Source organism: Schistocerca gregaria, chromosome 4 (assembly GCF_023897955.1).
Source record: "Schistocerca gregaria isolate iqSchGreg1 chromosome 4, iqSchGreg1.2, whole genome shotgun sequence".
Lineage (NCBI taxonomy): Eukaryota > Metazoa > Arthropoda > Insecta > Orthoptera > Acrididae > Schistocerca > Schistocerca gregaria.
This window is the reverse complement of record NC_064923.1, coordinates 124,494,885-124,511,006: the sequence shown is the minus strand read 5'-3', so window position 1 is coordinate 124,511,006 and position 16,122 is coordinate 124,494,885. Positions and strand designations below refer to the sequence as shown.

The window sequence follows — 16,122 nt, the reverse complement described above, 5'->3', positions numbered from 1 at the left end:
GCTCGACTCGCGTCCCGTCCTCACACCTTTACTTCCGCCAGTACCTCGTCTCCTACTTTCCAAACTTCACAGAAGTTCTCCTGCGAACCTTGCAGGGCTTGAGTCGTGCTTGGGTGGCTCAGTTGGTAGAGCACTTGCCCACGAAAGGCAAAGGTCTCGAGTTCGAGTCTCGGTCGGGTACACAGTTTTAATCTGTCAGGAAGCTTCATATCAGCGCACACTCCGCTGCAGAGTGAATATCTCATTCTGGGTATATAGGAGTCCTACAATTGTGATGAAATAAATTATGACCAATTATAATTAAAATTAGGTCATACATTTTACTGCAGGAAAACAGAGAATGGAGGACATTCAGGTGTTGTGTTTACAGTGACGAAGACACTTACAAATAACATTATGGATACTGAATGGATTCAGAAAGAATAGCTGCAGTTGTTTCAGAGCAAACGAAATGTGTTACATGGAAATTATGAATGTGTATGTGTCAAAGTACTTATTTTCTGTCGAGGAGATGAAGGCCTCTGCAAATAGTTACACAAGCTGTTAAATGCGGGATTTAATAACGAAAAGTGTGAGGTGATCCACATGAGTTCCAAAAGAAATCCGTTGGAATTCAATTACTCGATAAATAGTAAAATTCTCAAGGCTGTCAATTCAACTAAGTACCTGGGTGTTAAAATTACGAACAACTTCGGTTTGAAAGACCACATAGATAATATTGTGGGGAAGGCGAGCCAAAGGTTGCGCTTCATTGGCAGGACACTTAGAAGATGCAACAAGTCCACTAAAGAGACAGCTTACACTACACTCGTTCGTCCTCTGTTAGAATATTGCTGCGTGGTGTGGTATCCTTACCAGGTGAGATTGACGGAGAACATCGAAAGGGTGCAAAAAATGGCAGCTCGTTTTGTATTATCACGTAATAGGGGAGAGAGTGTGGCAGATATGATACGCGAATTGGGGTGGAAGTCATTACAGCAAAGACGTTTTTCGTCGCGGCGAGATCTTTTTACGAAATGTCAGTCACCAACTTTCTCTTCCGAATGTGAAAATATTTTGTTGAGCCCAACCTACATAGGTAGGAATGATCATCAAAATAAAATACGAGAAATCAGAGCTCGAACAGAAAGGTTTAGGTGTTCGTTTTTCCCGCTCGCTGTTCGGGAGTGGAATGGTAGAGAGTGTGGTTCGATGAACCCTCTGCCAAGCACTTAAATGTGAATTGCAGAGTAGTCATGTAGATGTAGATGTAAATGCGAAGACAAGAGAAAAATTAAAGAAAAATTCTTCAGTGAATAACATTGGGTCTAACGTGAGAAAGTATATGATGTTAGAAAATTATTTCAATTAGTTCAGACCTTTTGCTAGTGGATAGAACATTCTGTCATTTTTGAGCAGACAGCCAGGGAGCTAAATTCCTTCTTCCAATATTTAGGCTGATAACTGCCACAATCAAAGTGAGTCACTGACTGAATTAAAACCACTTGACTCAGTTACATACTGCAGCTTCAAATGGCTCTGAGCACTATGGGACTCAACTGCTGTGGTCATTAGTCCCCTAGAACTTAGAACTACTTAAACCTAACTAACCTAAGGACATCACACACATCCATGCCCGAGGCAGGATCCGAACCTGCGACCGTAGCAGTCGCACGGTTCCGGACTGCGCGCCTAGAACCGTGAGACCACCGCGGCCGGCTACATACTTCAGGATAAATGCGTGTGCATCAGCATTAAAACAGTAGGCACAAGAATGTCAGTCAATAGATAAAGCTTTATTTGTCAATTAAGCTGTGGAAATACAAATATACTTTGTAGACAACATGCTCGACCGAGACAAGGATTTCAGCTCGACAATTTACGTAAACCGCTCTGTCAGGTTATGAGTTTCCGCTGTCTGACATTCCAACACACACTTTCCATTTTAATAATTAACCACATAATTCATAATAACGATAGATTTGTTGGATCAGCACTTGCTATGTTTTGTTCATAGACACATATAGTTTTGTTGTTGGCTGAGTCTTGTATTAAATGTTGCATCTCTGATGAACAAATATTTACTGCACAACATAGCTTTACATCAAGTATTTATAATTCAGACACCGATTCACTATGTATACAGGTGTGTAGGTATCCACTGAAACATCAAAAAAAGGTAAACTGCGGCCTGTAAGATCATAGAACAACATGGTTGTCCTTAATACATTCCTCCAGAAGAAAACAAATGCCAAGTGGACTTCACAATAACCAAGTGCAAATAAAAGTTACATTGATAACATTTTTTGAAGAATGAAAGGAACAACTGAAGGCAATAAGAGTTTAAGTAAGACAACGAATAATTCAGCTGCATAATATATACGCTTAGTAACAGAACATAGTTAGTACTGTATTCATGACATCACATGCCAACGAGTTTATTTTGCCTCCACTTAATGTCACAGAGCCCTTTGGGACTACAATGAGTTGGGGACGAGTCCTTGAGGTAGTGAGGTATTTGGCAGCTATTTTTCCCTCCTAATGAAGCAAAATTCCTTATTCGAAATGACCTATATTGGATAAACTGTCCACATGTTCAGTAGTGTCTTAATGACTTGAATTGCATAAATTCCTGCACTTCTTAAAACCATCTGAAGGACTAGTGTGGCTAAATTGAAGCTTTGTTTAAAACAATTCAAATCAGGTGAATTATTTACGAACAATGTGTAACAATATTGACCATACTATGGCAACTTAAAGTATTTTCACCTAAAATATGTATCTTATTTATGAAAAATTGGGGGAAATTGGTGTAACTTACAGTACTAGCACATCTAAATGTCTGAATTATTTATCATAAATACATAAGCTTCATCAGCAACACACACACACACACACACACACACACACACACACACACACACACACACACACACACGTCTGCACACATATTTTAGCTGTCAAGTGTCACAATGTTATTTCTATGTCTCAAATGTCAATATTATTTTTCAAACACATGTAAAGATGTTGACAATAATGGTGAAACTTCCATGCGTAGATGTCTTTATTAAACTCGGTACAAGGCACAATTAATCTCCAAAGAAAATACTTCCACATCTAAGCAATTTGTCTTACGGTTGTACAGTTGTACAAAACACACACTTTCTAAAATAACACGCAAATCAGGCAAGGCAGTGATAGTTGACAGTGTCAAATAAAGAGGTAGTCTCTGTTACCGTCCCATAACTGTGTAAAATATGTAGGTTTGAATAATATGCTAAATGGGAAAGCCAAAGATAGCTGACAGTTCCATAGAAACAACTAGCCCTTCACAACTCAAATAGTATTCTAATACCAGCAGCTGACAATGTATGAGTGTACTATAACCAGATTGTGCTGGTAGTAGAAAGAAAAGAAACCATACAAGATCATGGAGTCGTTGAACATTTGGATGACTTAGAAAAGGAATTGGATGATGGTAGCTGAAAGTACAGTAACCCCAATTTCTTACCTATACAAATGTGCATGAAGTTCATACATTAAAAGTGCTGTTTCACCAAAGTGACATTTAGTTTCCACTGTGTGACAGTAAAAGACAATCATCACCAATTGTACCTTAACATGTAAGTTAGTTCACAATAAGTGAGCCATTCTCTTTGTACTTTAATAGAAGAAATCATTACATGTTTTGGTAAGTAATGCAGAAACTTTTTGGTTTCCTTAAAATTCGTTACAAAGATTGAACTATTCTCACTGAACAGTACACTTCAAATGTAATTTAGATCTGCAGTACTACAGGTGTTTTGTAATGTTACAGAACAAATCCTTACACACTTTGATAAATAACACAGACAAAACTGGTTTCTTTAAGTGTGGTACAAAGAACTAAGTATTATCTTTGACAAGTGCACTTAAACCTGTGACTTAGATCAGTAGCACTAGTAAACGACCTATGTATGTTTTCTACTGTTATAGAAGAATTATTCCTGTATTCTGATAAATAATACAGATGGCTTTATTTTGGTGTAAAGATTGATTTTTCCTGCGTGATCAGAGTCCCTTACAGAACCTAGTCCATCACTGTGTTTGACATATGCAAACCAAGTAGTGGTCACAAAGCTGCCATGTCACATTTGCTGCATTTTGTAATTGCTCATCTTGCTCATCAATTTTAGTGGTAAAACACGTTTAAAACTTAAAGAAAATTCAGTATTTTTACCATAATTCATTGTTTTATTCCAAGTACATTTCTTTTGCTGTACTATTTATTTGATTTACTCGTAATAATAAAGTTAAACTTTGTCATTTTAATGTTATTTCTTTATGTTTACCGTCTGTTTCAGGTTTTGAATGCTGTTCATATAATTTAATCACCATTTTGAGGTTAAACTAATTCCGTTGCAATATGTATTCTACCGTTTTCATTTCACTTTCTATTGCATTATTATCTAGAGTTAAATATGAAATTCTGTTAATCATTGCTTTGAAATATATATATTTGTGAATTTGGGTGACAAGCATTTTTATTTATGACAATGTCAGTCACAGTATTTTTTCTATATAATTAAAATTGGTGGTAGGTCTTGTTGTTGCTAATTTTTACGTCTAAAAATTGTATCGATTTGTTATGTTCTAATTCTATTGCAAATTTGATTTTACAGTGCAAGTTGTTTAGTTGCTGATGGATCATTTGTATCTCGGTCATATCTGTCTACAAGTAGTGGTAATAAATAATTTTGTTCCGAACTGCTTACTCTGAATTGAAGGATGTCTCTTCCAGTGCATTAATAAATATGGCTGCTGTGGAGCCTGTGATACATGTTGTCACAGCTACTCCATCTGATGGTGTACGAATTCTATTTTCATATTGTGAAGAGTTTTCAGATAAAGTAAGTTGTAATTGGTTTATTATTTCAAAAGTTTCAATGACGGATACTTTTCTGTGTGTAGGAGATTTCTCTTTATGGTCTTCGTTATTTCTTATATTTGTGTATGTGTATATGAATTGGTGATGCCAAATAAAATGAATATTCTTACTTGAGGGATTTGTATGTGATTATGTTCTGGTATAATACTCTGGTATGTACACTCCTGGAAATTGAAATAAGAACACCGTGAATTCATTGTCCCAGGAAGGGGAAACTTTATTGACACATTACTGGGGTCAGATACATCGCATGATCACACTGACAGAACCACAGGCACATAGACACAGGCAGCAGAGCATGCACAATGTCGGCACTAGTACAGTGTATATCCACCTTTCGCAGCAATGCAGGCTACTATTCTCCGATGGAGACGATCGTAGAGATGCTGGATGTAGTCCTGTGCAACGGCTTGCTATGCTATTTCCACCTGGCGCCTCAGTTGGACCAACGTTCGTGCTGGACGTGCAGACCGCGTGAGTCGACACTTCACCCAGTCCCAAACATGCTCATTGGGGGACAGATCCGGAGATCTTGCTGGCCACGGTTGTTGACTTAAACCTTCTAGAGCACGTTGGGTGGCACGGGATACATGCGAACGTGCATTGTCCTGTTGGAACAGCAAGTTCCCTTGCCGGTCTAGGAATGGTAGAACGATGGGTTCGATGACGGTTTGGATGTACCGTGCACTATTCAGTGTCCCCTCGACGATCACCAGAGGTGTACGGCCAGTGTAGGAGATCGCTCCCCACACCATGATGCCGGGTGTTGGCCCTGTGTGCCTCGGTCGTATGCAGTCCTGATTGTGGCGCTCACCTGCACGGCGCCAAACACGCATACGACCATCATTGGCGCCAAGGCAGAAGCGACTCTCATCGCTAAAGTCGACACGTCTCCATTCGTCTCTCCATTCACGCCTGTCGCGACACCACTGGAGGTGGGCTGCACGATGTTGGGGCGTGAGCGGAAGACGGCCTAACGGTGTGCGGGACCGTAGCCCAGCTTCATGGAGACGGTTGCGAATGGTCCTCGCCGATACCCCAGGAGCAACAGTGTCCCTAATTTGCTGTTAAGTGGCGGTGCAGTCCCCTACGGCACTGCGTAGGATACTACGGTCTTGGCGTGCACCCGTGCGTCGCTGCGGTCCGGTCCCAGGTCGACGGGCTCGTGCACCTTCCGCCGACCACTGGCGACATCATCGATGTACTGTGGAGACCTCACGCCCCACGTGTTGAGCAATTCGGCGGTACGTCCACCCGGCCTCCCACATGCCCACTATACGCCCTCGCTCAAAGTCCGTCAACTGCACATACGGTTCACGTCCACGCTGTCGCGGCATGCTACCAGTGTTAAAGACTGCGATGGAGCTCCGTATGCCACGGCAAACTGGCTGACACTGACGGCGGCGGTGCACAAATGCTGCGCAGCTAGCGCCATTCGACGGCCAACACCGCGGTTCTTGGTGTGTCCACTGTGCCGTGCGTGTGATCATTGCTTGTACAGCCCTCTCGCAGTGTCCGGAGCAAGTATGGTGGGTCTGACACACCGGTGTTAATGTGTTCTTTTTTCCATTTCCAGGAGTGTATTTTTTTTATATGTGGAGACTACAGTCATCAGTATACTGAGTTTCTTTGCTTAGGGACATGTTTGGGTATTTATATATTTATTTCTTGGACAAATCGGAAGCATTTCTTTATGTATTTTTGGGCGAGGATGTAAAGATGGGATTCAGGAATTCATGATGGTGCATGATTTATTACCTATTTCTGTAAAAATTATATAAAAATTTTTAATTGATTTCTTGACTTGCACAATGAATTTCTTTGTGTCGTTGCACTGTATGTGTGTGATACTGTTATCCTGAAAGAAATTTGGTACTTTTCCTACATAATCGTTTTGTTTTATAGCAACTACACTGTTCCCCTTGTCTGCCTTTACTGATCTTGTGTTTTACAGTCCTAGTTTATTTTTTATATGATTTGCTCAACATATGTAATGTTGTTGTCATATTTCCTGTTCCTCATTTCTCTTTCTGTAAGTGTTGCTCCTTTATATTTGTACCCTCATTTTGTTCACATACCGACAGTTTTGCCTTATCTATTACGACATGAGTAAATAAATCAATAAGCAACAAAAAACTTCTACTTAAAATACAATATGTTGTTCTTTGCACTCATGGCAGCTTCAGGTCCAGTGGCAAGAAAAAGTATTTCGTGTTTAAGTCTCAGAGAAAGTACTGGCTGTGGATAAAAATATCTCCTCTCACTCTCTCTCTCTCTCTCTCTCTCTCTCTCTCTCACTCACTCACTCACTCACTCACACACACACACACACACACACACACACACACACACATATATATATATATATATATATATATATATATATATATTCCTGGAAATGGAAAAAAGAACACATTGACACCGGTGTGTCAGACCCACCATACTTGCTCCGGATACTGCGAGACGGCTGTACAAGCAATGATCACACGCACGGCACAGCGGACACACCAGGAACCGCGGTGTTGGCCGTCGAATGGCGCTAGCTGCGCAGCATTTGTGAACCGCCGCTGTCAGTGTCAGCCAGTTTGCCGTGGCATACGGAGCTCCATCGCAGTCTTTAACACTGGTAGCATGCCGCGACAGCGTGGACGTGAACCGTATGTGCAGTTGACGGACTTCGAGCGAGGGCGTATAGTGGGCATGTGGGAGGCCGGGTGGACGTACCGCCGAATTGCTCAACACGTGGGGCGTGAGGTCTCCACAGTACATCGATGTTGTCGCCAGTGGTCGGCGGAAGGTGCACGTGCCCGTTGACCTGGGACCGGACGGCAGCGACGCACGGATGCACGCCAAGACCGTAGGATCCTACGCAGTGCCGTAGGGGACCGCACCGCCACTTCCCAGCAAATTAGGGACACTGTTGCTCCTGGGGTATCGGCGAGGACCATTCGCAACCGTCTCCATGAAGCTGGGCTACGGTCCCGCACACCGTTGGGCCGTCTTCCACTCACGCCCCAACATCGTGCAGCCCGCCTCCAGTGGTGTCGCGACAGGCGTGAATGGAGAGACGAATGGAGACGTGTCGTCTTCAGCGATGAGAGTCGCTTCTGCCTTGGTGCCAATGATGGTCGCAAGCGTGTTTGGCGCCTTGCAGGTGAGCGCCACAATCAGGACTGCATACGACCGAGGCACACAGGGCCAACACCCGGCATCATGGTGTGGGGAGCGATCTCCTACACTGGCCGTACACCTCTGGTGATCGTCGAGGGGACACTGAATAGTGCACGGTACATCCAAACCGTCATCGAACCCATCGTTCTACCATTCCTAGACCGGCAAGGGAACTTGCTGTTCCAACAGGACAATGCACGTCCGTATGTATCCCATGCCACCCAACATGCTCTAGAAGGTGTAAGTCAACTACCCTGGCCAGCAAGATCTCCGGATCTGTCCCCCATTGAGCATGTTTGGGACTGGATGAAGCGTCGTCTCACGCGGTCTGGACGTCCAGCACGAACGCTGGTCCAACTGAGGCGCCAGGTGGAAATGGCATGGCAAGCCGTTCCACAGGACTACATCCAGCATCTCTACGATCGTCTCCATGGGAGAATAGCAGCCTGCTTTGCTGCAAAAGGTGGATATACACTGTACTAGTGCCGACACTGTGCATGCTCTGTTGCCTGTAGTGTGAAATGTGACGGATTATGCTGTACCTTCTAAAATGGTGCTAGGTCAGTTTATGAAAGGTCGTTACTGTATCACCAGAAAAATGACCTCATTTAGGTATAAGAGGAACTGGGTCATCAGGTTGCAAACTGCTGAAGGAACAGATATGCTCAGGAGCATGAGAGATAGCTGCTAGCTCTGCAGTTAAACCGCTACAACCATCGAGCAAGGAATTGAGTTCACCACATACAACATGAATGTGATCAAAGCCATCAAGGGATCAGTAAAGACTACTGCTGAGCCCCAAAAAGCGCCAAGAATGGAGACGAATTGGTGGTGGAGGGCCTCAGGCGGAGCTGAGCTTTCAGATCTTGTGATAGGCCAAGACAGAGTTCTGGATGGGGGATGACCATGGACGTGCAGCTGAGCAGGCCTTTAGCAAAAGTGTCACGGGGGAAAGATGCAATTGGAAAAATGGGACTGGGTGCTGGTGGCGCCTAGACCTGCATTGCAGAATGTCGACCTCTGTACCTGAAATCGGGAGACAGTAATTTGATCAACTGTTGTTCACGACGCAGAACCCACAGCAGTGGAACCCTGGCCTCTGCTAGGAGGCTGATGACAGAGTTAGTCCAAAAGACGCCAGTCATAACCCACAATGTTGTATCTGGTCCAGCATGTTATTTTCGAGGTGATAATGAATCTTCTTTGGGGATCAGCCGAGTTTCATACCCACTTCTCTTGAACATGATGAATATGAAACTCATGGAAACGTTGTAACAAGACGACACGACTTAGATTATCACCTGAGAACATTTTACCATTGGAATACTCTGAGAAAGCCTGCTATTGCACATGTTGAAGGCGATGCTGAGCCATATGTATGATTCTGGTAACATAGACAGTCCTGGACGAATGCTTTGTAGAGTCAAACCGGACTAGAGCCCCAGTTTGTTATTCTGAAGCATCGAAGGGTGTTGAGGTGCGACCAATATTTATGCATTAGTTGACGAAAAAGGGGAAGCCAAGCCATTCGAAATTCAATAAAAAAAAAATCAAGAAACGATGAGAGTCCACGACACTGAGGGACTGGCCAACAAAGGCACAAATACAGTTGCGGATGCTCAGTACAGCGAAGATGCAAATGCGTAATGCAGGTCTTGGAAGCCTTCAACTGAAAGTCATGAGTGAGAGCCCAAGATTGCACTCAGTGTATTGCTCCATGCAGCCTGTGTTCAGCAACGCCCATAGTGGAAGACAAAAAATAAATGCAAAGTCATCAGCATACAAAATTGGGGATACCACAGGTCCCACAGCTGTCTCCAGACCATTGACAGTCACTAAAAAGAGAGGGACACTCAAAACAGAACCCTGTGAAACCTCTTCTCCTGCTTATGGGAGGTCCTATAGGAGGCGCCATCCTGTACGTGAAAAGTGCAAAGGGAAGTTCCAGATAAAATCGGGAGTGGGCCATGGCAGATCAACTCACGTAAGGTGGCAAGAATGTGGTGGCACGATGTGGCATCAAAGATGACTGCAACAAGTGGCTGACGCCAGGCAAATGCCATTTGGATTGCAGACGCTATGTGGACTAAATTATAAGCTATAGAAAGGCCTTGGTGAAAAATATCTTGAGTTGAAGTCAAAACGTCCCACGATTCATGGATCCCATACAGCCTTTGACTCGCCATATTTCACATAACTTGCAGAGGGCATTGGTTAACCTCATTGGACGATTGCTGTGCATCTGAAGAGTTGGTTACCTGATTTCAGAATTATATTAACGACACTTTCTCATCACTGGGAAGAGAATTCAGCCTTGCTCCAGAGACAATTAGAAAAGACAAATATATGACGTTAGCTAGCCACTGGTAAGTGTTGAGCATTTCGTTGTGTCCAGGTCTGGACCAGTAGGCATGTCAGGAAGAGAGCAAGGACACTGACAAATTCCCATTCGGCAGGATAGCGGTGTTTAATAGCTACAGTAATTTTGGGGGTCCACTGAGGGACAGTCTTCCATTGGTGAGAACCCAACGAAGAAGGAATCACTGCAGTAGCTGCCAAAATTATGGTGTCAGCCAAACCCTGTACAGACACATCAGTGGTGCAGGTTTTGGGATCGCAACTGAGGGAAGGTAATCACAATCTGCATTAGTAAAGATATACCTCGAAGGGCGTCCAGGAGAATGATTCTGAAAGACTGGAGAGACAGTCGCAAAATAATTGCTGTTGCACGAATCATCATGAACTCCCTATTGAATAGAGGAGAGGAATCCAGGACTAGAAATGGAAAGATCAATGGCCACAAAAGTGCCATGTGCCACACTGAAGAGTGCGTGAGCTCCAGTGTTGAGGAAGCAGAGATCAAGCTGTGCCAGCTAGTCTTCAACAATCTTGCCCTGGCTAGTAGTCGCAATTCCACCCCACTGAATGTCATGGGCGTTAAAAATCCGAAGGAGAAGGAAGGGAGGAGGAAGCTGTCGAAGGAGGGCAAGAAGAGCAGGAGGCATAGGAGAACGGTCTGAGGGGAGACAAAGATTGCATTTTGTGACTATAGAATCCAAATGGATCCGCTTCCAGTGTAGTTCGAAGCGGAACACAGGAATTACAATGTCCATACAGACCAATGTACACACACTGTCGGAGACCAACCATGACCCAGATCATGCAGAAGGCTTGGAAACAATGAAGATTCGGTGAACGAGTATCCATGAAATGAGATTCCTACAATACAACACAAGTTACAGAGCAGAGAAAAATAAGAGACTGCAGTTGCGGAAGGCGGTGATAATAACCATTACAGTTCCATTGGAGAAGAGTAGTACAAGAGTACAGATGGACATTAAATATTGTACGATGGATCATTGTGCTGAGTTAGTGTCCTTCATGCTAAGGACAGTGAGACATCTGTGAATGTAATATAAAATTGAGAGGGGGGACAACACCTCCTGAGATATAAGGGGTGGCTAATGCTGAGAATTACGTGTCTTCTTCTTCTCCTTTGGAAAGCAAGAGAAGGTGTGATCAGGAAAGAATAAGTAATGCAATATTAGGATCGGAGATATGAGTGGTCTTAAGGCCCAAAAAAAAAAAGGTTCAAATGGCTCTGAGCACTATGGGACTTAAAATCTATGGTCATCAGTCCCCTAGAACTTAGAACTACTTAAACTTAACTAACCTAAAGACAGCACACAACACCCAGCCATCACGAGGCATTCTCCGCCGGGAAAAGGCCCCACATCCAACTTGAAGTAACAAGTTTCTCGTCCTGGAGACGCTGTGGAGAGAGCCTCCTAGAGGAGTCCTCATTTGAGCAGGTGCCAGAGACGACGGTGAAGGACTGATTCTGTGAAGGGAGGGAATGGGGACTGCCAGAAAGGAGGACAGAGAAGGGGGCAGGATCGAGGTAAGGAGGAAGCACTAGGAGGAAACGTCGCAGCAGAAGCATATGTATGTATTAGAGATACTGGGTGGAGGCTGTCGAATGTCTGTCGGGCCTCAGATTGAGATAGACAGTCGAGAGGTTTGAATTCCTGAATCTTCCATTCCTTTTTATAGATCAGGCAATTTGGTGAGCGAGTATAATTTCGACTGAAACAGTTGATGCACAACGGCGTTGCGGTTCAAGGAGTCTCCACATTGAGAGGGCGGCCGCAGTCGTCGCAAATATGAGTCGTCTCACATAGCGAGACATGTGACCAAATCGGAAACATTGGGAACGGTGTACGGGAGGTGGGATATAGAGCTTCACGTCGCAACAGTGAACTATAACTTTTACTTTTTCTAGAAGGGTATCGCCGTCAGAAGCCAGGTTGGACGTACTGGTATCAACACAATTGGCCTTAGGACCTGTCTTGACTTACCAAACAAAATTAACACAGTGCCGTGACAGATTAGTCCAGAGTTCGTAATTGAAGAAGGTCTGTGTAGAAAATAATGCCCTGAGTCATATTTAAAGACTAGTGATAAGTAAGTCTCACCAGAATGTCTTCTATACGCTCACAAGCCAAAATGAGAGTCAATTGACTGGCAGAAGAGGTTTTGATCAGTAGGAAACCATACCGCATCTTATTAGGGGAGTCAGCTTCACTAAACGTATCTTCAGTCTCTTCTACAAAAAGGAGCACTTTGACAGCGGTGAAAATCTCCCTGTCTTTCCTGGAGCAAACCAAGTAATGGGAAAGAGTTTCGTCCCATGCTGGTGAGCCTGGCCTCCTCGCAGGGGGAGGCTGAGGAAGCAAAAGTAGGAGCAGAGAGAGAACCATTCCCATCTGAAGTGATAGCTGCAGATGAGTGTCCAGACATGTGGAGCTTAGAATACTTCACGTGTCGAGTGTCTGCTTTGTATCACCAACTCTGATCCAGGGCTCACCTCTGCATGCTACCCAGCTTCAGAAGGGGCTGCCTGGCACGGTGGTCATTGCCAGGAGTTTCGATGCTCCAAAAAAATATGAGCAATCACTGCTAGGCATAATCGTGGTGGCGACAGCTCAGGTACCAGAAGTGTGATCCCTGTGTTATCAGGACGCTCAGACAGGTGGTCGTAACAGTACTGGAAGGACAGACTGGCAGACATGCTGGCGACATGGTGGGTGGGGGGTTAACCTACAGTGTGAAGGAAGGGGGGAAGGAGGGGAGAGAATGGAAAAGCGAGACAAGACTGTAAAGGAATAGCAGAACCGAAGGAATAGCTGGGTCGTTGTAAAAGCGAACACCAAGAGAGAAAGAGGGGCAGAGGTTGGTGGAGCTCCGATGGGAAGGGGTGGATATGGGGAAGTGAAAGGTGCCTGGCAGGGAAGGGAGGCTACAATAGCTCGGGGCCCGTTCACGCCATACATGTTCCCCCCAAAGAACTGTGGGCCTCCTGGGGGGAGGCAGAACATCACTCACCCAGAACCTTAACTACCAGCGCTTATCTGGCTTGTCCATACATCTGTTGCTAGTGGACCGATGACTTACTATCAGTAGGAACCTAATTCGCTACTTGAAGAATGCTATATGGGCTATTTTTAGTCGAGACTACAGTGAGTCCCACGGCATTGAGCAAAAACATATCTTGGGGAACAGGACTACTCAATTTTAAATTCCTCAGTGGTGCTATTGATACACAATATCGTATCATCCAATGCTTATCAAATTTTTCTTTCTTTTACGATTGCGCTCCCACTTATTTCTCAGGAACAGATGAAAACTAAGCCCACTGGCCGCTCATTTCAGTTTAACCACATCAGTATGGGATAGTTTCTACACTACTGGCCATTAAAATTGCTACACCAAGAAGAAATGCAGAAGATGAACGGGTATTCATTGGACAAATATATTATACTAGAACTGATTTGTGGTTGCATTTTCACGCACTTTGGGTGTATAGATCCTGAGAAATCAATACTCAGAACAACTACCTCTGGCCGTAATAACGGCCTTGATACGCCTGGGCATCGACTGAGACAGAACTTGGATGGCGTATACAGGTACAGCTGCCCATGCAGCTTCAACACGATACCACAGTTCATCAAGAGTAATGACTGGCGTATTGAGGCGATCCAGTTGCTCGGCCACGAGTGACCAGACGTTTTCAATTGGTGAGAGATCTGGAGAATGTGCTGGCCAGGGCAGCAGTCGAACATTTTCTGTATCCAGAAAAGCTCGTACAGGACCTGCAACATGCGGTCGTGCATTATCCTGGTGATAGGTAGGGTTTCGCAGGGATCGAATGAAGGCTAGAGCCACGGGTCGCAACACATCTGAAATGCAACGTCCACTGTTCATAGTGCCGTCAGTGCGAACAAGGGGTGACCGAGACGTGTAACCAATGGCACCCCATACCATCACGCCGGGTGATACGCCAGTATGGTGATTACGAGTACACGCTTCCGATGTGAGTTCACCGCGATGTCGCCAAACACGGATGCGACCATCATGATGCTGTAAACAGAACCTGGATTCATCCGAAGAAAATGACGTATTGCCATTCGTGCACCCAGGTTCGTCGTCTATTACACCATCACAGGCGCTCATGTCTGCCATGCAGCGTCGAGGGTAACCACAACCATGGTCTCCGAGCTGATAGACCATGCTGCTGCAAACGTCGTCGAACTGTTCGTGCAGATGGTTGTTGTCTTGCAAACGTCCCCATCTGTTGACTCAGGGATCGGGACGTGGCTGCACGATCCGTTACAGCCATGCGGATAAGATGCCTGTCATCTCGACTGCTAGTGATACGAGGCCGTTGTGATCCAGCACGGTGTTCCGTATTACCCTCCTGAGAAATCGGTTGGAAACTTTGCTGATGTCAATACGTTGTAGGTGTCGCCACCGGCACCAACCTTGTGTGAATGCTCTGAAAAGCTAAACATTTGCGTATCACAGCATCTTGTTCGTGTCTGTTAAATTTCGCGTCTGTAGCATGTCATCTTCGTGGTGTAGCCAATTTAATGGTCAGTAGTGTAGGTCCACCCCGCATGGTGGCGGCTGCAGCGGAGAAAGCAAGGAAGTTTCGGTCGCCTGCGGCGACGAGGCCCACACGGCGCGGCCAGAGGCCAGTGGCAAGTGGCAGGGCGCGCCCTGGAGGAGAGACGGCGGCCGGTTGTGTCGGCTGCACTGCGCCACGCAGCGAGGCCGCTGTCAATATTGACGCCAGCAAACAGACGCCGGCTACTCGCCCTGCCCTCGCACGCACCCTGCCGCGCCACGACACGCAGGGTAGCGTACCCACGTTCCCCTCATCCATTTCCTCGCTCTTCCTCCCCTCTTACCGGTATTCCAATACTGTCCGTCCTACTTCAGCGTTTATCTCGTTCAGACATATTGGCAACTATCTGTAGTAAAATCGCATCCTCTGAATGTAACCTTCAACCGATCTTGAAACAATTTGTATACAGGTGCAAATACAGCGTCCCTAGAAAAGCCACAGTCACACACAATAACTCTGACTCGCAAGTATCTGTTTTGTTAAGCCATCGGACACGGTCCGTGGATTCTATCCTTAATGTCGAGCGTGCCGCGTTCAACCAACGCCACCTAGACTACAGGACTGCGCGTACACTTGTGACGTCATATACAGATGGCAGGGTCTGTATCGGAACGCTCCTGTTAAACACTCTGCAGCTATACGAACTTTACGAGCTTTTAGAGCTAAGACCGCATAGGTATTCTCGTGTTTTCCTCTTCTACATGACCTTGTAATCAAAGTATAGAAATTTACATCAATGCGTTTAGTAACTGAACAAAACTGCCCTATGTTATTTCAAGATGTAAAATTATTTTGACGATTTGTCTTAAATACGCGTTTCTAGCCTTGAATACAAGCGGAAATTTTTAATTCTGCCTTTTACCTCAGGAGCTACGTTTTCTTGCAACAAAAAATCGGCAATATGCAACAACAAGCAGACGTTTCCGGTTTTAAATAAAGTGGCTGGAGCTCCTACAGAATTTAAGAATTTGTTTCCACGGTTATTTTCGTAAATTTTCCTCTCCACTTGAAAATTTGCTAACCTCACACGAAACTCAGATCATTCGACGAGATGGAGCACCTCCTGACATAATGTTTA

The 16,122-nt window shown here is 44.8% G+C and overlaps 1 protein-coding gene across 1 annotated transcript in view; it reads left to right on the top strand.

Annotated features, from left to right (window-relative positions):
• LOC126267628 (uncharacterized) overlaps window positions 1–4,407 on the top strand; it is a 373,632-nt gene extending 369,225 nt beyond the window's left edge. Inside the window, exon 4 of the mRNA XM_049972926.1 lies at window positions 4,323–4,407. Within this exon, the coding sequence (XP_049828883.1) occupies window positions 4,323–4,372 (50 nt within the window). The 3' untranslated portion in view covers window positions 4,373–4,407. The remainder of the gene's footprint in view (window positions 1–4,322) is intronic.
• The last annotated feature ends 11,715 nt before the right edge of the window (window positions 4,408–16,122 follow it).